Source organism: Polyodon spathula, chromosome 57, assembly GCF_017654505.1.
Source record: "Polyodon spathula isolate WHYD16114869_AA chromosome 57, ASM1765450v1, whole genome shotgun sequence".
NCBI classification, from domain to species: Eukaryota; Metazoa; Chordata; class Actinopteri; order Acipenseriformes; family Polyodontidae; genus Polyodon; species Polyodon spathula.
The window spans coordinates 917,271-942,270 of record NC_054590.1 but is presented as its reverse complement, the minus strand read 5'-3'; the positions used below and the strand labels follow the sequence as shown (position 1 = coordinate 942,270).

The following is a 25,000-nucleotide window of genomic DNA, read 5'->3' as shown; positions in this document are numbered from 1 at the left end:
AAGTGCTGCACATGTCTCAATGGATTCCGTGCTCTAAACTCACTAGCAAACAGGTTAACCAGCAGTGTCCATTTCCTTCGTTTTCCAGACCTTATTTTAGGTTGCAGATTATGTGGGATTATAAAACGCATTCCTTGGATGATTATTGTACCTGTGTCCAGGCAAACACAAACTGTTTCCACTGGAGCAGCCTCGTAGCTCAGACTGAACCTTCATCCTTTGAATTCAACGTGAACAGGTTTCTACTGAATCACACATCTTGAGTGTTTTGTAACGCTTTGAGCCTGGGTGTAGCCCCAGTCCTGAACTATTAAATGCACAGGGCGGGTGGAGCTTCTAGGTGATTGTTTGTAGAGAAATCAACCTGCATTGTGATTGCCACAGGGTGTCAGGGTGTGCTCCCGGGTCAGTGTTTGCGTGCTCCCGTGGCGGTGACGTAGAGGAGGGGCTGCCTCTGTTTCGAAGGGGGCTCTCGTTTCAGGTTCCCGGGTCGGTTCAGGGGGAAGCTGGAGGAGGAGGAGTCAGAGGCTGCCGTCGCTGGCCCTGCAACAAGAAATAAATAAACTGAGTAAAACGCACTGACTAGCACTGTTGTTAATATCACGCTCTGCCTATTGTCCATATACTGACATATCCCAGCCACAATGCTTCCTTAAAACGAGGGACCCATTTATAAATGAGGTACAAAAATAGATACAGGTTATTGTCGGCTTTCTGCAGTGACTTTAAATGTGTTGTTTAGCATTTGTCGTCATACCACTGCTCTTATTAATAATTACCACTGATGGTATGGGTATAGATTTATACATGTATGACGGTTTAAGGTATATATTTGAGAATATGTTAGTATAAGATGCATATATGTTATTTAAAAATGTAATAAAAAAGGATATACTGGGAGTCATTGGGAACAAGCTCCTGATGAAATGACTTTGGTAATTATCACATTTATTGTTGGTAACATCAAGTGCATTTGAGGCTGCCTGACACAGTTGGAATTCTAGTCCCTAAGCGTTTTTAAGCACCTCCAGACTGCAGTATTGAAAAAGCTGCAGGATGCCCGTGTAGCGCTGGTCCCTCACCTGGGTGGTAGCCCTGCTGGGGCAGTCTGACCCTGGAGAGTGGGAGCACCCCTCTGCCCTGGGGCCGCTGCAGGGGGACAGGCTGCCTATTGATGTGGATGCGGGGGTCTGAGGTGCTGTCCAGCGGGCGGAATCGGGGGGCTGTGCTCTTGGAGTTTTGGAGCTGGAGAAAGACGGGAAGAGAAGGTTTAAAAAGATTGTTGCCTTTCTGAAAATACCAGCTCATGGGGCAATAAGATGTTATCAGTATAATTCCTTGAGATCCATTCTTCTCCTACATTATTTTGATCATTCAAAACCTTTGTGTGCTAAATATAAAAAGAAGCAGAGTGACAGCCAACAAGGCCTGCAGTCCACCGAAGCATTAACTATGGAACAACGTAGCAGACACAACCCAAATCACATTAAGTTTAAAGCCATTTGAAAACCCAAAACAAGAAAACAAAATTCAAATCAGTAAATAACACGCTGAGCGGTATGTTTCTTGCTAGCTTGGAGTGGTAGTTACTGACTGCTTGCCCGGAGACCTCAAATGATCTGGACCTCCTCTTCCGTCTCCTGGCCTCAATATCGGGGTCCCTCTGTACTGCTTTCTTGGCTCCTCCCTTGCGTGGGCGTGGGCGTGTCCAGGTGTGTGTAGGCCCCACCCCGTCCATGGTACTGCTGGACAGGTTGTCCTCGCTTGCTGTGTGCTGCATCCTAGGACTGGGGGGTCTGTCAAACCCAGGGGCCAAGCCTTGCAGGGGGCCCGGGGGGTCCTCGCTCTCCTCCAGCGAGTGCAGGGACATGCTGCTCTTCTCCTTGGAGGGGTACGCAGCAGGGAACAGCCTCAGGGGGTCTCCCTCCAGCACCTTGGAGCGCCGGCGGGCCGCCTTGACTGCAATGCTCTTTACTCCCGTCATGATCTGCTTCCGCTCTGGAGGAGAAGGGGTTAACACACTGCAATGAGCACAGCCAACCACTACAGACAGCTGAGCAGACTGCCTGGACAGAACCAGACCCTTCCAGTTCTGCAATGCCAGTGACAGTTACAATGGAGGGCTGAGAAGTATTAATACTTGTATTGTTTTATATGTTGTTATACAGTAGATCCCCCTTTATCCAAGCTGCAGTGCTTTCTGAGGGTTATAGTGCAAACATAAACTCCTCTCTTAAAATACGCCTTGCTTTTGTACTTTTTATAAAATACCCTACATTTTACACACCAACTGTACAAAAAACACACAAGAGCTCAATTACATTGTACATTGCAGTGCAGTCTAGTAGAGTAATTACAGTATCTTGATGGGCTGGGCTAGTCACATACATCTGAAAGGCTACCTTCCACTCACACCCCCTGCTCCCTCCTCCCCATGCTGTCAGCTCACCCTTGCGAGTCAGGTGGGTTTCAGTGATGTTGTCACAGCTGCTCTGCGAGGAGTTTAGGTGGCTGCTGACGCTGTGGCTGAAATTGCTCAAACTCATCACGTTGCCATGGGCTGCATACTGTGAAAAGGAGGGGGAAAAAAAAACGCAGAATAATGAGTTTGAGCCAGGGCACATTTTTCAGAAAAGGCATTTCATCTGAGACTGAGCCAGTGTGACAGTGAACTGTAAGGGAGTCCCACCTCCTTGTTCACCATTCCATTGACGTGTATGGGGGGAGGAGTCATGACCGCAGAGCTCTTGAGCCGCCTTGCGTGGGGGCTGGTCTTAAACACCCGGTTATTGTCGCTAGGGAGACAAAACGCAACAGGGATTAGGGAGAAGAAAACCACAGCACAGAGGAAAGAAGACACCTGAGCTCACAGCAAAGCAGGGAATGAGTTAAACTGTTACTTCCATCCCTGTGATACAATCTGGAGGTACTGAAGGTTCTTCCTCACCTCTCTGGCTCAGGGATGATGGGAGGCAAGGTGTGCCGGCGTGCTTTCCCACGTATGCTCCTGGTCTCTGAGCCCATGGTGCGCACGCTCTCCTGGTCCGAGTCCACATCCTGCACGGGGTGCTGGCCCTTCCCTGGTTGGTGGATCTTGGGCAGGGAGCCGTCCTGAAAGAGGATGGGCAGTGAGGTTAACAGGGGTGTGGTATTGCTCCATGAACCCTGCTGGTTTATTAAAAGGATTTTGGCAGTACCTTGAGTGAGCGGATGGTGACCTTGTCCAGAGCCATGACCTGGTCCAGGTTCCTCTCCTCCAGCTCCCTCAGGTACAGCTCATACAGCTCCTGCAACTGGGGAGGCACCAGAAGGTTGTGATCTAAGAGGAAACACACACCAGGTATTAGCTACTGCATAACACAACACAACACAGGAATGCATTTCCCCTGCGACCTGTTGCTGTACTGAACAGCAGACTCCCACTTCATTTCAAAACTGTGTCACTATAGTATCACAGGGTATTAAGGTAGATCTGTGTGTGTGTGTTTGTGCCAGCGAGTGTGTCTGTGTTCTGTCTTTATGAGTGAGTGTGTCTCTGTTGTGTGTCTCTGTTGGTGTCTGTATGCGTGAGTGAGTGAGCGAGGAGACCGTACCATCAATGAACTGTCTCTGCTGCTGGATGATCTCGTCACACAGGCTGCGGTGCTGCTCGAAGCGCTGCACCACATAGTTCTTCTGCCGGATGATGTTGTCCTTGAGCAGCGCCTGGGACTGCATCTCTGCGTTCTCGATCTCCAGCTCGTGCACCTTGCATAGCAGCCTCAGCACCTCACGCTGCTCCTCCGAGCTCACCCGCTGTGGCAGCATCTCTTCCAACTGCCGTGCACGCTCCCGGATCTCCTGGAACTGCCTCTCCAGCTCCACCTGCAGCACCGGAGGGGAAAAACAGGCAGGACTGAGACTGCAGCAAATCAGAACCTTCCAGAATATTATTGCAATATACCACAGTAAAGCAATGCAAAGCACAGAGAAGGCAAATCTATAAAGGAAATGAAAAGAGCAGATTCAATAATCTAGAGACACGCGTTACATCCCTGCTTTATGGTGCTTTTATTGTGTATTCAGCTTTTTATCTGCCCCACCCCTGGAAAGCTCAGATGTTCTTATGTACCTTCTGTTTGCAGACCTTCTTCTTCGCAGACATGAGGGCAGCCAGGTTTTCCCTCGCCATGGCAACCTCCTGTGTCTCCATGCTGGCAAACGGCTTCTCGGTAGTGTCCGAATCCTTCTCGCTCTCCTCCTTGCTATAGCTCTCCTTGCGCTGCCCCGCTCGCCACTTCCGGGCCCGCCGTGACCTCTCCTGCTCCCAGCTGAGGCACAGGGAGGGAGGGAGGCAAGAGGGAATGGTGGTTAATGCTTGGGCTATGTGTTACTTTGGGTTTGTGTTGGGTTCGTTCAGAGGTCAGACTGGACTGCACTCACTCTGCAATGGTGAGCAGGTGCTTGGCGGTGTCGATCTGAACCTCCATGTTGTTGTTCTCCAGCTCCATCAGGCTCTTGCGGACCTCCATCTGCTGGCGGAAGGCATCGATGAGCTGCCCACGCAGCCTCTCCATCTCTCGCCGGTCCTGCTTAGTGGAGTGGGCCTGCACCTCCGCTGGGGGTAGAGGGGTAACTTGAACAAACATTTCCCTTATCGTTTTTCTGTAAGCTTCCTTTCCCATTCATTTATCCTACAACAGTACAGATCCTCCAGTGCAGCACGTATTAGGAGCCTACCTTAATCCTACAGGCACCAAAGTGAGCTTGGGGTTCTAATATCTGACCATGTGATTGTAGCGCAGGATGTGATTAGGTATCCACTAATATTGAAGGCTTGGTTATCACTTCTGTTGCTTTTCCACAAGCACGCTGAGCCTGGCTCTCCCCGCCAGGGTTTCTCTCGCTGTGATTGTGATCGAAAGTATTGGCGGCTTACCCTGCACGTTGCGGATGTCGGCCCCGTCGTTGACCTGTTGGTTGTCCTGCTCATCGATCTTCTTCTTGAGTCGCTGGATCTCGTTGCGCAGGTCCGAGATGATGTGTGTGTACTGGGCGATGTGATAGGACACATTCAGCAGGTTCTTCTTCACCTGGTGGATAGGGGCAGACAGCACGAAACAGACTTCAACACAGACGCATGACTGCAGATGACTGAGAAAAGTCTTTTGTTTTATATAACACGTTATGGAAGTTCATCGGCATTATTAAAAAAGGAACAACAAAGTTTTTGCTGCTGTGTTAATCTTTTCTACACTGTTCCTTACCCGTGTTCGGATGCTCTTGGCGCGGTCGGCGTATGCCAGCGTGTTCCGTGATTCTTCGAAAGCGGTGGAGGCGGGGCTAATGTGGGCTATCATCACTGTACGGCTGTTCCCACCCAGAGAATCCTGCCAATCAGAACGGACCTCATGTTAGTTTGTCTTGCAACGGCGAGATGCTGCTTTGATATAGAGTTACAGAGTGCATGCCATTTCAGGTACATCAGTCATGTGGGCCATCTATTTGTCCGAACCATGGCGATAAACACTCTGATAAGAACAGTATTGAGTGGTAGTGCCCTTCTTATCTGTAGGTGCAGTGGAGGCAGGCTGTTACCTTTAGCAGGCGTGTGAGTTTGCTGTCCCTGTAGTTGACATACTTGTTGCCCCCCTTCTCGCTCAGCGCGTTGATGCAGTTCCCCAGCGCCAGCAGAGAGCGGTTGATGTGAGCGCCTTCCTTCAGCCTCTGACCACGGTTCTGAGTCTAGAAGGAGAGGGGACTGTGGTAACTTACTGCAACCGAAACACAGAGGGCGAGTGAGCGAGGGTCAGGTATTTACATATAGACTACATAGTGCTCGGTTTCAGGAATCAAGTGTATCTAACATTTTATGTAAATTTTATATTGAGTTTTTTTATACAAAGGCTGACCACCAGGGGGTGCTCTTAAACCTATTCCCTGTCAAATCACCTGCCATTGGTCTCAGATTAACAACACTGTCCCTCGATGTATCGAGTATCAAACACATATTAGCAAACAGCTTCCTAACAAACATGCTTAAACTGGATCTACATTAATATAGACCAACAAGGGAGGTGTTTTTGTCACCAAGTATTCTTGTAGCACGTCCACGTAGCGTTGATCTGGTGGAGCTCGACCAGTTATGTGGCTCCACAGTCTCACAGGATGGTGCAGTTGTGTGTGTGTGGTGTGTGTCTCTGTCTGTGTGTGTGCGTATGTGGTGTGTCTCTGTGTGTGCGCGTGGTGTGTCGATGTTCAGGGTTAAGATGGTGTATGTGTGTGTGGGGGAGGGTGGGGTCGATGTGCAGGGGTTAAGGTGACAAGAGGTGCAGTTGGGATACAGTCAGCACCTTGCCATCACTATGAAGACCAGTGTATAATATCTCTCTGACACAGGTGTGAAGTAGCCCACTGAGAAGCTTGTAATAGTTTTCAGGGAGGTGTTGAACTGTTCTCTGGGTGCTATAGAATAGCACTCGGATAGGTGTGGGCTAGTTCTTAGGAAGGTGTAGACTTCTCTGGGATGTGTGGACTACTTCTCAGGGAGGTGTCGAATAGTTCTCAGGGAGGTGTCGAAAAGTAGGCATGGACTAGTCCTCTGGGAGGCGTGTGTACCTGTGCGGCCCGCTCGGAACCGGCCAGGTCGATCATGAAGAGCCTCCCGAATCGCACCTCCTGCAGGATGTCCCGACAGCGGCTCTGCTGCCTCACCGCCACCTGCAGCACCGCGTGCGAGCGAGACGATGTCCGATTGGCTGCCGTCGGCTCTTGCGTGCGCTGCTTGTTCCCTTTCATCAGGAGCTGCATGATCTGAAGAGAAAGAGACAGAGAGAAGGGGAAGAGAAGAGTAAAGGAAGGAATGATAGCGTGAGAGGGATGGGGGAGTGGGAGAGGGGGGGGTTAAGGGAGGGGTGCAGGGTGTGGTCAGGAATGATGGTTCTGGGTTTATAGGTTTGCTGACAGGCATTGCCTGCTCACCTCTTTGGCATTAATGGTGGAGACCTCAGTAATGCCAGCCACCTGGATTACTCCTTTTGAATCCTCCCGCAGGTCCAGGAACTCAGCAGAGGGGTTCAGCAGGTCTCGGATCATCTCATTGTAGATCTGAAACAGGAATTAGTCCAGTCAGCAATACCCGGAACCACCAGCCTGCTGAAGGAACAAGGCACACAGCAACGGACCTGCAGAGAGGCCAACGAATGCAAAGAACAATTCTACTTCACTCTGCCCTGACTCAAACAATCGCTGTAGCCTGAGATGGTTCTATTTTTATCTACTCTTCTGTGCAGGTACATGCTGTGCAGATTAAATCTCCTTGAGAGAAGACAGAGTGAGGCAGAATTAGTGAGCGTGAGAGAGACAGAAGAAAGGAGAGCAGGAGAGAGAGCGAGAGAGTGTGTGTTCTGAGTGTGAGGAATAGGTGCTGATCTGAAAGTGAAAAGCAGCAGATGTGTCCAAAATGGAAAGCAATAAAACAGCAGTTAAAAGCTTTGGTGCTGCGAAGGAAAATAATTTGACCAAAGGGGCTCCGACATTGAAATACCAGTGCAGTTAATCTTCAGGGGAAAGGCAGTAAACTGGTACCAATAAAAAAAGAGAGTTGTTACCCCTACTCAGCCAAATTCTTACTGTTTCTAATATCAATATTTATCAATGGAATTGCAATGTGATATACTGTCCCAATGTTTCAAAAACATTTACAAAAGCTTCTGTTAGGTAGCCCTTTGCAATCTGTTCAAACTGGTCTATAGCAAGAGCCAGATTTTCCGTTTGAATCAAGACAAGGCTGCTGCCTGATGATCTCTCTCCAGCTCAAGACATTTACTGGAGTGGTTAACTACACTGCCAGCTGTAGTATTGAGGTCCATTTTCTATTAGGGGAGCCGACGTGTGTCATGCTCCATTCTACTGTGTCAATATTGGGCTTGACAAGGGCAGGGAGGGAGTCTGATGCAGAGTCATCAAGCCTGACCTTTCCTTTCCCACACGCACCCCCAGAGATAATCTCCTTGTGTACACGCAGCGTGGTTCGCACGCACATGCTGGAAAGCTACATAGAAGACCTGAGAGATAAACTAGGGCTGATAAGGAGCTTGCACGGGTTTATATAGACCAGGACAAGGAAGGATTTACAGTCAATCCCAGCCACTCTGCTGATAACCCCTCACCCTAAGAGCCCTGCTGTTTGTGTAACAGTAACGTCTCCCTTATTCATTCATTGCACTTCCTCAGTGTTTCTACATTGTCTGTACAGCAATCCCTTGTTGCTTCACATACTAATAAATAGGAAACCTTACACATTCAGTAACACTTATAAAAGGAGAACAATGGTTGTATATAGCAGGACGGACAGATATAGACATGCAGGCAGATATAACACCCAGACACACACACGGAGTCACCTCGAGGTAGGACATGGAGACACTGTACTGCATGTCATCGCTAGTCTCCTCGATGGCCTTGAACAGGTCGTTGAGGGTTTGCACATAGATCCCTGGCTCCCGGTCCGTCCCCAGCATGGTGTACGTCTTCCCACAGCCTGCACACAAAGGGGTCCCTTACCGCATGATCTTCAGTCAGGGCAGCTACAGCTGAATTATTCTGCCATTGTTGAAATGGTACAGTACCACAGTGGGACCATATTCATATTTTGAGATACCAATGGCTTTTCAGCGAATCAATACGAATTGGTGTAATTCGCTGCAGTGTGGCTTAGCGGTTAGAGCTGAGGGATCGGGAGGGAAGTAGCGTGGATGGTAAGAGGATGGTGTTAAATATCCAGGATTGCCCGGAGGATACAAGCTTTGTTTTGCAGAGTGCAAGTACGCAGCGGGCCTGTCACGTGATCACATCTGTGATTACGAATTCCCTGATTAATGCTGCAATAAGATAGTTTACACGTTTGTTTTATTTGTGTACTTTGCTAAACGTTGCTGTATGTACAGTACATTCAATTAAATGTGCATTTGCTTTTTAAGGAACAGAAAGCACAGAATGTTGTAACTGTGTTGGTATTAGCCACTGAAAGAATACTGGTTATCCTGGATATAGGAAATTCAAATAAATTACCTGTGGGTCCATAGGCAAAGACGGTGGCATTGTACCCAGAGATGAGACCCTCAATTAAACCTTTGGTGGTCGCTCTGTACACATCTTCCTTGAGTGGGAAACAGGGACATTTACATTTATAAAACAGATCTCCACATTATATATCATACACACATTGCAATTTTTTTTTTTTTTTTTTAAATGACCATGCAGTTTTATTAAACAACTACAAGGCAGTACAGAGGTGCCCACTCTAGTTAGTGTGCAGTTTCTCCAGGCTCTAACAGAGGGAGATCCTGTGCCTGCAGTTCCAGTGGCTCACCTGCGTAGCTGTGTAATCAAACGCCACGTCGAACAGGTAGGATTTCTCCCGGGAGCGGTTTGCACGCAAGATGTCATCAGGGTCTTCCATAGGGTCCATGAGAACAACCATCTGAGCGGGGAGACAAAGAACAGGGTGCCAGGCTCCAGTTAACTAGCATACTGAACAAGGAAGGCATTAGCCACAGCGAATGTCTGCCTGGCTTGGTCAGAGAGCTGAAATGATTTTTTTTTTTTTTTTTTTGTAGCATAGCACTGTAAATCAAGTATTGAAGAATTATGCAACAGATTCTAAAACACACTAACATGAATGCTCTTCACACGGTCATGTTTCTTTTGGTAATAAAATGGGCCTTGCTTGCATCACTTTCTTACGATTTGTTTAGTTCGTAAACATTTGGTTTTGCAATACATGGCAACAGGCCTGTGTTTGTGTGAAATGAAAAGCTTGAGATTTTGATCCGAAGCTTCGCTGTCATTCGTGTTTTCACTTCCTCACAAACCATGATAATACATTGGTGCCGGGATCCTTTCTGCTCCTTTTAAAAAATAACAATATAAACAAGAGATAAAGTTTGTGTTACACTGGATAACAAACTTTGCAGTTAACAGTCGTTCTTTCCCTCTTGAATTAAAGCTTAGTAAATCTGGCCGACGGGAGATATTTAAGACAATTAAACAAGCCAAAGGTGCAATCCTGGCTTCTCCATCTGACCACACACAAGTTCAATGAACAACTCAGGTCAAGGGTATTCACCTCTTCAGACAACAGCTCAGACCTGGCTCAGGATCAAAACTGCTCCTAGGTCTGTCTAAGCTGAAGAGGCTAAGGCTAGAATCTGATTTAAATGCCTAAACCTATTCCTGGATAGCGTGCAGGTGCTAGAATGCAGATCAGCACTTTAAAGCTGAACGGGGAAATGGCTCTTAAATAATGAACACTTTTATAGCTAAATTCAGAGTGACTTCATTGTATACAGTGATGACCTTTACTTTCATGAACAAAAAAAGTGAAACCTTTTTTCTGAGCCTACATGGATAGCTTTCCTGGGGTAGTGTTGATTGTAAAGTCCCTGTGTGCTCTGACTAAGAGGAATAGTGAATCAGCTACTAGATATTCTGTACTATAGCAGGCAGTGTCTCTGTTTGATGACTCCTTGAGATCTAATGGGACAGGCCAGTTCACTTTGAAGGTGCCTGGTTTAAATGAATGAGAAACGTCCCAACTCTCAAGAGGCTGACATTGTAGGCAAATAAAAAGACTTGCCATCAGGGAATCTAGGAGATATCCAGGAAGGCTTGTTTAAGGGGTTCGGGGAAGCAGACAAAAACCACAGTACAGTCTCTTGTAAAGGTATTTACGGTGCCTTAGAGAACACAGGTTTTCTGTTTACCTGGCCTGCCTTTGCACACAACAGTGCAACAGGATGCGAGGGATAATGAATTTTGTAAGTTAAAACTGTGCGTGTGCCTTTCTAAAGTGGCACAGCATGCAGTTTCTGTCAGATGCAGACTTGTGTCAGAGAAGTTTGCGCTTCTTGACTTATCCTTTACCATCTGGCCCTCGGGCTGCTTTGGGTTGCCGGGAGACAGCTGGTGCCAGGAAGATTTTGTATTGCTCATTTTCTTAAGTGTGCTAATGAGCTCTGCACTGTTTTGTGTGTGAAATGATCCATTAGACTGAGCCATTTTAATGAGTTGGCTCAGTCTGCTCACACAAGCACAGGGCTAAACTGGGGGAGTGAGGCTTCATCACAATGCAACAGCTTGAGCAATTCTGACACTAAAACTTACTTTATTATTTATGTCATACTGTTGATTATTACTGAGATTGTCTCCATGGCAATACCGTCCCTTTGCTAAGTGATTTCGAGACTCTTCAACTAAACAGTATAGCCCCCCATAAACATGTTTGGGTCCTCTTAGATGTTTGCCCCTCCTTCACAGGGAAGACTCTTTCCCTGATTAACCAGACAGGAGATTCCCTGACAGCTCCCACATTATAAACTGCGTGCCTGCTTCCATCACGGTACGAATAGAAAAGTAAGAAATGTATTTGACAGTACAAGACACACCAATGTGTGGTATTTGTAACACAGCAACACACTACCCATTCCACACACACGCGTGTTTCACAAGGGTTAACATGGCACTTAGACAAAACCATATAAAAGTTTACAGATTACTACACCTTTGTTAAACCCTAAGACTGTTTAAGCAGGGGCTGCTGGAAAGGTATGGACCACCAGCATGTTAACATACCGTGACGGAGGGTGCCGAACACCTTGGGTTTTGTTTAAACACTTGTTTGCTCGTTTGTTTTGAGTTTATCTGTCTTGCGTAAAATAAACCGCCTCTAAAGCGTGACTCTTGCTTTCTGGGAAACTGTAGTTTCTGCAGGTATGCTGGCTTTCACCTTCTGCTCTGCAGGTTAACTGCTGATCCACCCTGGCACTGTCAGCGTATCTTTGAATTACTAGGCTCATTCAGCCCTCCAGGGAGAAAAACACAATGGGCGAGTGAAGGCAAATTAGCAAACTTTCTCCTCATGTGTTCGAGAAGCTGTTTTTAATTTCCGGCACGGGAAGGCTCTTGCTTCAGTTAGTGGCTTGGAGAGGTGCAATCAGATCTCGTTACTAATGTCTATAAAGAATAAATTAGCAGGTAGCAGCTGAGATGTGGGTTATTAAAGTGAAGGGAGATTTATGTGCTGCAGCGATGGAGCAAGCAGAAAATGGAAAGCAATTTCCTGGTACCTGGCTCACATAAATAGCTGCCCGTTTAAATTTTAATTAAAGTTTTGTATCACAGCGATACCAGATACTGTGTTTTTTTTCTTCTATAAAATATTTTATTTATACATCATTACCTTGAATTCAATGTGGCATATATTATATTGGCAACACTTTAAAATAAGTGTCTGTTCATGATTATTTCATGTGTATTAAGGGAAATGTTATGAACTCATGAAAAGCATGACATACTTGTGAAATTTGAAATCAGTAGGAAATCATGTCTTAGTTACACTGGAAATACTTATTTTAAAGTGTTACCATTATATTTTTATGAGGATATAATTACATTAAAACACTTTTTTCTTTCTTTTTATTACAGTGGTTGGGAATGGTTATACAATGTGGGTAAAAAGTGGCATTGCAGGGTTGTTGAACTGTTCAAGTTCAGAACGTGTGATTAGTTTTGCAATTAATTACTCAATCAAAAAAAGAAAGCATAAGGTTGGGACCTCTGGTGTTTCTGACATTGATTTGATGCCGTCATAAAACAAAATGCGAGCGCTGTATTTTTTTTTTTTTTTTTATTGGATCCACGCATTATAGAATAGAGCACTGCTTTTTTAAATGATGCATGGAATCTGTCAATGAGGGGTTTGTGTTTCTGTCTGTTACAAGCTAAAATGAGTCTGTAAACAACATGTTCATAGCGTTGTTAAAAAAACAGGACCAACGGTATAAAAATGGGATGTAGAAACAGCCAAGGTGCACTGGATACTTGCATGTGATGCATTGAACTGACGTCATTAATAACTTTACCTCATAAAGTAGCCTCTAATGCAATGGTACAGTTATGTACTGTTTGTCAAATGTTGCCATTTCAGGTCTCTCCAGTTGCTTTATTAGCTTTCGCTATAGCAATAACACATTATACAAGTGCATACACACAGTCATGGACAGTGCAGTTTACAAGGCACATCCAGTGTGGTTAGTTTTACCCCAGACACAGACACTGGTAATACACTTCACTTTATCAGGCTCTGTGTTTTTACCAGGCAGCCTGTGACCAGGATCTCGCCTCAGGGAGCGAGGGACTTGAGCAGCTCAGTGGCTGTGTTTAAGCTCCCGGCTTACCAAGGTTAATATAAGAATTATCCTTCATCATGGATGCACTAATGAGCTTGACGGTCTGGAGTGGAGAGGGGACCACAGTGACATCATTATCTGAAAACCCTTATGAAGATACATTCAGGGAATACTATACCATGCCTCTCCTTGCTTTGCCATGCTATACTTCACTCTGCTGCACACTACCGGTACTGTTATAATAGACTGCACTTTTGTACTTTCATTTTTAATTCACTTAATAAATAGAAGGGAAGCAGTGTGGCCTACTGGTTAGAGGCGAGGGACTGGGAGGGGGGAAATGTGCGCTAGTGGTTAGAGCTGAAGGACTGGGAGGGAGGTAGTGTGGCCTAGTGGTTAGTCAAGGGACTGGGAGGGAGGCAGTGCAGCATACTGGTTAGAGCCGAGTGACAGTGAGGAAGGCAGTGTGGCCTAAAGGTTAGATCTAAAACAGTGTAGCAAATAGGAAATGTGGTCCGACTGTAAACAGCTTGTCCTGCTCTTATCACGGATAAAAACAATCAGATGATTGCAGATTTTTAAAACTGCAAAACAAGTGACCACTAGATAAAGTAGATACAGGATTAAGAAATGCACACATTGTTGAATGACAGACCACAACAAAGGCTGACACATGAGAAAAACAGGAACACAAAAAGCAACGAGAACAGTCCTGTCACAGTATCTGTGTCGCTGGCAGGCTGTGCAGGCCGGTCACTTGATACAAGGTGTTTCTGCTTTTGTTTCTCTGCTGTCTTTAATCCATGTCCCGCTGAGTAGAGCAGCTGCCATAGCAACACTTGTTTACAGCAAAGTTCCTCCTTGCAGAAGTGATCGGGCCACCTGTTGCCATTAAGTTAACAAATGTCAGGAGCTGTGCTCCTTCAGCCATCTGGTAGATGGAAAAACACCTTGAAACTTTTGTCGAATGGACTAGTTTCTTTAGTTTAACTCATCTTTTAGAGAGCTCTGTTTTAGGGCAACTGTAACTGAATAGGTAGGGAGGCGAGAGGCTGTGGGAAAGATCTCCAGCTGTCTCTCCAGTCAATCAGTCAGTTGGCCAGCTCTGTGTGCTGCAGTAAGTGGCAAGGTGATGTGACAAAGCGTTGTACACACTCAAGTATCTCCTTTCAGAGACATCCATCAGCCCATTTTAAAGTGTACCTGATAGACTGTGCTTAGCTGCAGTGTTGTTCTCTTTGTGCAATTTCTCAGCTACGAAACCGGTCTAAAGCACAGATCAAGGGGCCACTCGACTACGGAAGACAAATCACTCCAGGTGTGGTGAGGTTACAAAGCTCTTACCTCCGAGTCAGTGCTCAACCAACACAGCGTTCACAGAGCGTTCCCAGCATAGTGGGAGTACTGTCACTGAGCTGGGGAGCTAAACTGAGGTCATGCTTGTTCTGTGAAAATTATAGATCCCATTGCACTTATTTGAAGAAATACAGGGTATTATCCCCAAGTGTCCTTAGTCAAAGAAAAAGGGTCTACAAGATGAGTGTTGTGCCTACAAGTGATGGCCAAGAATTGATGGCAAGTTGTTTCACATCTCAAGGAACTGCAATACGGTATATTTACAGAGATGAACATGGCTATTGTCATATTCTTACTATTTAATATCATGTCAATGTAGGCCTAGTTGAAGACTGGAGTTTGAGTGTGCCGAAACTCGTATTTTACGAGTAATTACCTTTAAGAGATTTTATGTTAGGAGGTATTAACTATATGGAATAAAACATGTTAATTACTCAACACAAAGCAATGCGGACTCCTCGGTTTCTCGTTTACAAAATTATTGATTATCAATCAATAACAAGCTGACTGCGTCATTTAATAAAGAACCTGTCGATCAACTAACTAAAATGCATTTATATTTTAGAAGAGATTATTTGTCTTGCCTTTCTTTTAGCCTTTTAATATTAAATCATTTTCAGTTTCCTTAGTTCCTTCAGAAATTCTTCATCTCTGCAGTGCATTGTGGGACTGTAGTCCTGGGCAAGGTGTTATCTGTGATTAAACACCACAAAGGACTACAACAATATGCCAGTTCCCACAGTGGTAGCTTGTGTTAGGGTTATTGAAAGGTCACATTTATTCTGCATTTGCTAGTTTTGCTACATATTTTCAATGCCAGTTGAGGGCTTTAACGGTAGTTAATTGCCATTGATTGATACTCAAATTGTACAGGTGAGGGAAGGGCAGCTTTTACTGTTTTGAAATCAACACCTTACTACATAACTGTGTTTTTATGTAATCAATACCTGCTGAAACACATCCTGCTGCTCACAGTGGGTCCTACCTGCTTCTTAAATAAAGCCCTTGCATGTGCTGTGTACAGAGAATATGAACCACTGTTTCTTTGATTACAGGACAAAGCCTCTTGGCTAGTTGTCGAGTTCCAGCCCCTTGTCTAAACACGAGCAGCACTAGGCTACACACTGACCCCTGACCCATGTGTTTTTGCACACTGTTTGATAATGCAAATACCAACCTTACTATGTCTCCAGCTCGCGAGCAGGTCTCAACACGTCCTGAGGTCCTTCAGCGGACTACAGCTGCACCTAAACGAGCAGCAATGGCTCAAATCCACCCCCCTGTTTAGCAGCTATGATCTAAATCAGTGCAAGTTTATAGAGCATCAATCAGCGCTCGAGTGCTGGAGTTTAAGAGGGCATCAGTGCTGTAAGAGTACAGCCCTCAGTTATTATAAATCAAGGGAAACCAGTCAGTCAGTCACAGAGATGTAGCACCCGTAACATTGTTGATACTGTTGTCACACAAATTTTATTCCTTTATACAAGACAACCATTTTACCATGATGTGGTCTACCATGCAAGCAAGTGAATTTTGATCAGAAATTTATAATAACATATTTTTTCTAATCAGTGACTGTTTTACAGTGCTGTCACAAGCATGTTTAAGTCAAGGTATGCTTGCATTTGGCTATCCATCTATGACATAATAAACATGTGATGGTCCTGTACAATGGCATGAGTTTCAAAGAGTGTACTTGATGGTTCTGCATGGGTACAGCAAAAAAAAAAAAAAATCAGTGCCTAACCTTAAAAACGTATCACTTTGTGTGTTACCCACACATCTCGCGGTTTGCTATTCCTACTCAAAACTCAATACATGTTATGCAGAAAATATACCAGCTGAAAAGCTTTTGATTCGTCTATTGAGACAGGTTAAACTCTTCTTGGTGAGCGGGCCAGTGTTTCTGACATGGTTTTCTTTCCACCAGCTGGCCATTGATTTATGACAAACAAATCTGCATAAGATAATTGAAAACACTGTGATAACAACAGTAAATAAATAAAAATAAAAAAACAGGCATTCCTGGCATTGTTTGCCTTGCTGTCATTTAAGAATTTTGAAATCAAGATTGTTTTATCATAAGAGATAACTCAAGAAAGCAACATAAATTTTCTTAAATAAATAAATGACAGGCTTTCAGAGCTCAAAAGCAATCTCATGGAAGCCAGTGCAGTCACACACAGGGCTGCCCGACCCGCAAAAGGGACAGGCGATCAAACTCAAGGGTTGAAGGTCAGCCCAGGGTCAATGACCAGGGTCAGCTCATCCAATGATTGTTATTCACTGTCCTCTTTCCGCCAACACAGGAGCATCTTTGCTACTACAAGTGAGAAAGGAAAGCAAACCAATCAATCGCTGAACACTTGTTTCTATTTTTGGTTTCTTATCTCCCAATGAAAAACTGAAACTGTATTTACGATATAAAAAAAATATATTCCCTTATGTGATCTATCTTGGTATGCAGCCAGTTGCAGTACAGAGGGTCCGCAGAAATATTTTCATAAATGTGTTTTACAGAGGCTAGGAGTTTATGCTAGCTAAGTATTTGGTGAAGATTGGTTCAAGATCAATGCAGTTATCGTGGTCACCGTATAGAGTGGGTCAGACAGACAAACAGACAGGACCCTAATCATGGTAAACCACAGAATAACATGGCAAAGAATGAATATATTTACTTTCAAACTGAACATGATCTTGGCACACTACAGTAACAGTTGGGATAATACCCTGCAGTAGATTCTGTTAGCTGCACGTTTGTTATTCATGCGATAGAAGTTGCACTGTGTTCGTTTTCTGTCACTGGCTGAGACAGGAGCTGTCGAAGCCCTGCAAGTGCCCCCTGTCTCAGGATTATATAATGGGTATTAAGTGGCTGGCTGGTTCTGTGATGGAGAGCTGTAATCTCAATCACACCAGTGTGCCTCGCATGGGATCAGACCTGACAATGGAATTCTATTGAAAACCAGTCACATGTTAAAATACAGTCTGGGTTTGATCTTCAATTCATAGTTCAATGAACATCGTCAGCGCATACATAATTACATGTGGATATGTTATGAAGAGATCTATAATTAAAAAAGGGGAAAGACAACTACAATGTTAAGAGCTGTTGCCTCATCAACAACATTATTTTGACACACCTCAGGGCCATGGTATGGTGTCAGTTCCAATATGCTGCTCTATCAGGACCACTGTGCAATATTTGTTCCAAATCTGTTGTTTTTCTCAATGATGATAATGCTATGGTTTGCAAGTGTTTCTTCAGGGTAATTCACTGGCTCTAGTTTTCAAACTTACCTGTAAGATACAGACATGTACCAAAGCACCCTCATTACAACAGTCACATGGGGTTGTATTGAGACTGCGTACATCATTTTGTTTGGCCTTCGAACCGCAGTTCACTACCGGTTTGCATTTTAGGGCAGCTGTCGCCTCCTAGACTGTTTGAGGGGGGTCAACGGCACTGATTAACTAAGACAGCAGAGTCCTTCCTTACAGGGATCAAAATAAGAATCTCTTTGCATAACAGTTTAAGCCAAGCCATGCATTTCCATGAGCTTATTTAGAAATTGACCTTTACAGTTTGGATAAAGTCATATATGGCTCAGAATGCAGTGCAGTGGGCAAGTCTTAATGAAATCTCTTTGAGAGAGGCCAGTAGCTGATCCACCGACCAGGTGTCTTGCAGTAACACTGACTCACAGTGAATATGATTGCATTCAGAATTCAATTGAAATATTCCCTTGATGTAGATGTCAGCGTCCTTCACACAATATAGAGGTAATGACTACGGTCTCCAGGTGCACAGAATCTGGTCTCCAGGTTCACAGACCAATGTGATGTCTATCTGCTGTGCCAATAAGAGACTGAGTCTATTTGTGGATAAGACAGATATGGCTTTACCGCTCTCAACTGAAGTTCACAACTAGTTCATTACCATGTAAAGCCAATTAACCTAAACTAGCTCCAACATGACTGCACTTAAAAAAAAAAAAAAAAAAAAAAAAAAAAAAATTAAAAAATTAAGTCGGAAAGAAATCCATGGAAATCTTTTTTTCGAATCCAAACTGATAAAAAGCTGAAACGCTGAACCAAAGCTGACTGGTGACACTAGCTGTCTCTCTCGCTCGCCGGCACACAGAAGGGGATTTGCAAAGTCATCCTGCTCCTCAAACAGGATCTCCCCCCTTGAGGAGGCCTCTCTAAATAAAGTCTTTGTCTTCCTGGCCCAGATATTTTAAGATCTCTGTCGTCACAAGCTGCGTTGGTTACATTCTTTTTTCCAAAATTAGTATCTTTTATATCGGCCACCTGTTTCACAAAGAAAGCCTTGTGTATGAGCTGGGCGAGGTCTCAGTACCTGTGGCAGCAGCATGTGAGAGAGACCAAGGGAGGACAAGCTCAACAACAATACTCCTGTACCAACAATATTACCACTATGTGTAGGGTTGTAATTATGTCTTAGCCATGGACCAGAGACCAACCATGGACAAAATAGTGCTGGCCATGGACCTCCCTCTACATCGTCCTTTTGTTCATGGTTATTGGTATTGACCTTATACAATGTCAGAAATAAAAATAAATAAATAAGAACAATATTCCACTTGTGACTACATAAGTCCCCACCCCTGGTTACACACAGCTGATGTTTCACCCTGAGTCTTACAGTACTAAAGTCAAACAATGACCCTGACCTTGTCGTTGTGTCGCCATGGAGAAGGGGCCTACATATAAACCATTCCACTGTCAACATGACATCGCAGCCCGGCCCGCTTGCTCTTTATAAATTCTGAAACAGGGGCAACATCTACCCCGTCACACTGTCAGCAGCACACTGCACAGACTCCAGACTACAAACTACGACCCTGAGGGAGGGTTCCCCAATACTTTTGACCCTACAGTGCACGTGTAAGACTTAAGAGCTGGCCCAACCTGTGCTCCTGTGTTTATTACTTGCAACACCCCCCCCCCCCCCCCCCCCCGAATCCATCAACAAAACCTACTTATTCCTTGTCCACTTAATTGTTCTTTTAAATTTCATAATCCACAGTTTTTGATAACTCATTATTATTAGGATTTTTACCTGTACAGTTTTGTTAAAATTACATTTTTACATTTGTTTGCAGCCAGTTAGCTAGGCACAGAGAATAGGCAAGTGAAAAACTGTGGTATTGGCACAAAGTCACCAATAATCTCAATGCAGCTACTAGCCTCGTACGCCCTCAGGAAAGGGAGGGCAGCCAGTATACAGACCTTCTATACGTTGCCTCAGAAAATTCTGCTGTCTCTTGTGTGTGTCTCGTATTCTGATTCTAGAACATGTATTACAAGAGCTCTGGAGGAAACCGAGTCGCTTTATTTATTAAGACCAGGACACCCAACACCCAACACCTTCCCAGGAAATGCATGAAGCAAGTGCCATTTCAGTTATTAATGACCTTTTGAATGGAATGTGTCAATCGTTTTTTTAAACATTAATATGCAAGATGGGGATTACCAGACAGCTAATTGAGCGTGACAACAAGCAAGTGTCCTGAATGCGAAGACATTACACAAAAGACAAGGGCACTCCCACAGCAGGTAATGTGTAGGTACTGTATTAATGCTTTTATGAAACAAAAAACTGTGAAAGCTTTAAAATGATACAATTATACTCATCCTGCCTGCATGCTGATATGCGTGCAATAACAGCCTCAAGACACTCTCTGCATTGGTTTACATTCAGTTGACACGATGTAAGCGGAGAGGATGAATTGCTCGGATGTTTCCCCTGGGGAGTTTTGACTACACCCAATAACCCTTTCACTGTCAGCTAAACCCGCACCCCACATCTGCTAATCAGCAGAGCTGGGGCCTCGAAGGAACACTCCTGGGCGATAATAGAATGTTCTGTTTTTATAAGTTCATTTTAAGCCAATTTAAGACAAAGAGTTTCTGGTTGTCAACAGGAATGGGCAAAATAATGAAGTAAACTATTTAAATAGAAAAAATAGGTCCACAAATCTATTTCAAATACAAATAGAAAATAGGTTGCCAATAACATATATTAAATGGAAAATAGTAATTAAAAAACACAAAATCGTTTTTCATTTCAAAAAAGTATTTGAAATAGAAAAATAGTCTCTGAAAATTCTATTTTTATTTTAAAATAGGCATTTTGTAAATAGGAAATTATTGTTGTGCCCATCCCTGGTTGACAGCAATGTTAACTACAATGGTCTGCTACTTCAGTGTACAACGGTTTAACTGCAGGTTCCAGGCAGGGGTAAGGAGCAGATAACCCTGTAGACCCACAGCCTGTATGTAACAGAGGGATCAATGCTAGAGCATACTGTAATTATACCTTGATTTCTACCCATCAAATACATGTAGACCTTATAGTTTAAGGAGGACCTATAACAAAAACTTCATTACAAGGAAGTGTAATTAAAATATTAATATTTTGTTTTGCATGTTACAGTAAGAACATTTCTCCAGATGGTGTGTACGTGTTAAAAAAATCAGGTGCAATCTTCAAGCAGTTCACAAATGCTGATTTTCTAGCTGAACCAGTTTTGGAAGATGCATCATTATCTACACAACAGCGATTTCATTGTGGATAAATATACAACACGTTACAAAGACCTTTTCCAAATTGTTTGTACGTCAGAGTGACAACAATGCAAGCAGGAGTGCATTCTGGGACTAAGGAGAACAGTGGCCTACACAACATAATGATCCTCATCAGTCCCATGTCACCGAACCGGTTTGCTCTTCTGAAACCAAGAAAGCGAGAGCAACTAAGAGCTCTGTTCATAATAGGAGCTTTCATAAGCAACTGAATACAGTGAATTATATACACTATAGAGAGCGCAGTACTGGGGATCTCAGAGCCGGCTAATTATATACAATATAGAGAACTCAGTACTACTGGGGATCTGAGAGCCAGCAAATTACATACAGTATAGAATAAATAACTTGGCACTGGGATCAGAGAGCCAGCACATTCGATATGGTATACTGTAGTATGGAGAATCAGGACTGTGGGTCAGACAGCCAGCAGGTTCAATGCAGTTCTCAGCAATGTACAGAACGGGTTATTGGTCTCTTACCTGGCTGTCCACCTTGTGAGCCACTATAGAGGCCGATTCTTCTTTCTCCATCTCACTCAAGGGCCGGATTCGCAGGGCCACCTGGGCACACAGACAGGGTACATGCTTTGTGAGTTGTGCAAATACTAAGTTAGAAATAGGGTTGATCAACTCTTTTGGATACCAGAGCTGAGAATGGAGTATTAAAACTATTGCCCATTATTAGGATGACAGTGCTGGAAAAATTTACTTGTTTGTCTGCTGGGCGATCAAATCTGAAATCAGTGACTGGAAGTTTTCTGACATGACTAGTTGTCTGTTAAGATGATTTTTCATTCAAAAACTGTTTAACTTGAAATTTTAAAGCAAAATGTTTATATATGTATCGTTTTCAACTGTGCCCTTCAGTTGTTGTTATTATTATTACCACTACTACTACTAATAATAATAATAATAAATACATTTAATAAATATCCAAGACATATTCAATGCATGTATGTACTGCATAGGTACATTTTGTATTTAATTCAGGGGTTATAGTCTTGACATTTATTTTAATTGAGTAATCAGTGCACGCGGGCAATCGATTAATCAATTAATTAATCACTGATCCGTCTATATTATATAGAATTGTATGAATTCGTCTACTCCAAAACATTTAGTAAAAAAAAAAAAAAAAAAGATTAAAACGAGACTTTGTAATACTTTTTTAATTAGTAAATGCATTCATTATTTTTAATTGATTTAAGGTTCTGACTTTCTTGTTTGTATTTATTGTCAATAATAAAAACTACTTAAATCATGTGTGAATACTAGGCTACTATGACGGCCAACTTACAGTGAGTTGTTGATCTTTGGAGTCTCCGGTTTCCTTCATCGTTGTATCAGTAAAGTTGGCTTGTAATATTTCAATTGCCTGTACCGATGTTAAGACAATAGTGCTTCGTTGATAAGACGAGACACCTGCATTGTTCAGCCCCAGGTAGGTGCAATAGGCAACAAAGCTTGCGATCACGGGTCCCCCTCCTTGTCAATTTCACGTAGGACAAATAGAATACCCTTAATTATGGCAACACCTGTCCGGTCGCTAGAACGCAATGCTTCCCCACTCTCAAGACACTTCGCTGATTAAAATGACGTCAAGAAGACGAGGTATCCTTAATTAAATAATTAATCGATTGACTTAGTTATATAATTCACGATTGCGTGACACGACACGGTAATTCAAATACAGCACCGTGCAGTAGGTGTTCTGTGGCACGATGGTGATGTGTCAGTTTATTTGTGTTGCTTCTCCCCTGTGCTGTAAAACAGTGGAGACAGGAAAACTGAGCAACCGGTCTGATCAGCAGCTTGTCGGAATAATTCGCTCTCTCCCCCTCCTTCTGTCTCTCCTGTTCTGTGTTGTTCCCAGGTCCCCTTAGAGATCAGTACTAAAGTGTACACACCACACCATTATTCTCTCCCTGGCATTCAACAACACGATAATGATTGCAGCCACTGCACCAACCATCCTTGAGCCTCATGTTTTCGCCCTCTGCAGGCGGTTGAGGTCAACATCACCTTTTCTTAACAGGATTAGTTGCAGTCAGTTTAAGATACAGCTTAGTTAAACTGCATGCAAACCAAAATGAAACTGCTGTGCTGAGACGAAAGCACTTTAATTAACATAATCACTTGTTTGAAAAATGTTTTAAACTTTCAAAAATCTAACAGTAGTATTTATATACTGCATTTACAATATTAAATAAGGACAATATATAATAAATCTAAGCAACATTTGGTAAATTACAAAACTAATTCAACTTTAAACAAACAGTTAACCCTTCAATAAACAATAATGAATTAGATTAACACAGAAAAATGTATCCGAGTGTTACCATAGAACAAATTCAAATCACAGTCACACAAATTAACAGGTATCTTTTTTAAATCCATCTCCAGCTACACCACAGCTGTTTTTCATAGGAGAGAGAGAGACAGAGGTGAGGGTTGTATAATGTACAGCCCATCTGCTGTACAACTAATCACTTCAGTAGCACCTGTTACCTAATTGAAAAATGCAATAACAAGCTTGCATGCATTGTGTTGCTGTGTCTAAATGCCAGCCGTAACACACCAAAAAAACAAAAACAGAAACAAAAAACTGGGGTATGCAATAAAATCCATTCGAAATGCAAAATCTGAGCCTGAAATAACTGTATGAGACATCAGTGTAAGTGGCAGACACACACACAGACTGAACGACACACAGGGAGTCAATTACATTGAGCTTAATAGTGCTGGCTCTAGTAATGCTTTTAACAGTGGCGTTAGATCTGTTGCTGTTTTTAGACTAATACAACACAGGGTTTCTAATAGCACAACCGTGTCATTTAAACATGCAGCGATTTAAAGTTTATTCGTAAAAGGATAGGCTCATGCATTGCATATTGCTGGATCTCTCAGGGATTACCTGTATCTGGCAAGGGTCATGTTTATTATTACTGTCTCAGGAGTTTAGCCCAAGACTCTGGGTAACAGCTGGGCATTTAGTAATTAGTTACATAGATTAGTCTGAGTCCCTCTGTCTCTTTAAAACTAAACTAACATTCAATTGATCTAAACAGTGGTAAAAGTAGATACGTTAGATTATTAAAACACAGCCCTGCTTTGACGACCAAGGTATTTTAACTTGCTGTACAGCACACAGGTCTGTTAATTCTTGTTTTATATAATGCTCGGCTGCTTTCTGTTCTCCTTATTTGTAAATGTTTTGCTGCCACTGTACATGGTCAGGCTTCTGTAGGTCTGATAATGAATGAGCCAATGCTTGGGATTTGTTATTTAAATAAACAAATTGTCCTATAGAAATAGAAATTGCATTGCATTGTATAGCGTTTATCCTTTGGCACTTCTAGCTATGTATCTATCCAAGGCAGACAATGACACGACAGGTGACAGATATACAAGACATGAATCTTGCCCTGTGCAGTAATGTGACAAAGCGTTAGATGCTATTATTTATGCAAAAAATGAATACACACTGTGACTTTCTCTGGATTTGTGTAACAGGACACCATTCAATATGAAGTTTCATTTCAGGGGAATTACTTTCAGTGTTTACTTCAATAAGCTAGGGTTGCTGATGTGTGACATTTATGGATTCTTAGTCATAAATTCCATGTATAATTAGAAATAAAATCACCATACAGTTCACCACAACTGGGCAGGAAGTCGCAAAATCTGTGTTTGGATGAAAACTGAAGTGCTCCCTTACCCCATAAAGAGAAACGGTGGTCCCTCCAGTGAAGGGGCAGGTTGAGGTATGGGGATTGAACTGATTCCCTGTATTTTTACAGTACAGAGCAGGGTTTGAAGGAATAAATTAGTAATCTTAAACATATCTCTTCATATTTGATG

At 43.4% G+C, this 25,000-nt stretch overlaps 1 protein-coding gene across 3 annotated transcripts; it reads right to left on the bottom strand.

The window, feature by feature from the left end:
• Positions 1-6: 6 nt before the first annotated feature.
• Positions 7-23,119, bottom strand: LOC121307649 (kinesin-like protein KIF19). Of its 3 annotated transcripts, none has more exons than XM_041239877.1 (20): positions 22,437-23,119; positions 21,620-21,700; positions 9,353-9,463; positions 9,052-9,139; positions 8,385-8,521; positions 6,961-7,086; positions 6,598-6,792; positions 5,578-5,724; positions 5,247-5,369; positions 4,919-5,072; positions 4,423-4,597; positions 4,112-4,310; positions 3,594-3,864; positions 3,198-3,319; positions 2,948-3,111; positions 2,690-2,795; positions 2,450-2,567; positions 1,610-1,998; positions 1,083-1,245; positions 7-543 (listed from the first exon to the last, which is right to left on the bottom strand). In XM_041239877.1, exons 1-20 carry the CDS (start codon positions 22,473-22,475, stop codon positions 407-409), a joined length of 3,045 nt encoding a protein of 1,014 aa, XP_041095811.1. In that variant the 5' UTR covers positions 22,476-23,119; the 3' UTR covers positions 7-406. The 3 variants fall into 3 exon arrangements, with proteins under 3 accessions (XP_041095811.1, XP_041095810.1, XP_041095812.1); XM_041239876.1 differs by having other exon boundaries at positions 1,595-1,998; positions 22,437-23,117; XM_041239878.1 differs by lacking the exons at positions 8,385-8,521; positions 21,620-21,700; positions 22,437-23,119 and having other exon boundaries at positions 1,595-1,998; positions 9,353-9,444.
• Between the last annotated feature and the right edge of the window lie 1,881 nt (positions 23,120-25,000).

What these genes read in the sequence shown, in the direction of transcription:
- LOC121307649 (XM_041239876.1), bottom strand. Translation starts at nt 22,475, where the DNA reads ATGAAGGAAACCGGAGACTCCAAAGATCAACAACTCACT. An exon ending in CCAAGAGCATCCGAACACGG is followed by an intron (nt 5,073 to 5,246) that starts GTAAGGAACAGT and finishes CCTATCCACCAG; the next exon opens with GTGAAGAAGAACCTGCTGAA. An exon ending in CCAGCAGGGCTACCACCCAG is followed by an intron (nt 544 to 1,082) that starts GTGAGGGACCAG and finishes TTCTTGTTGCAG; the next exon opens with GGCCAGCGACGGCAGCCTCT.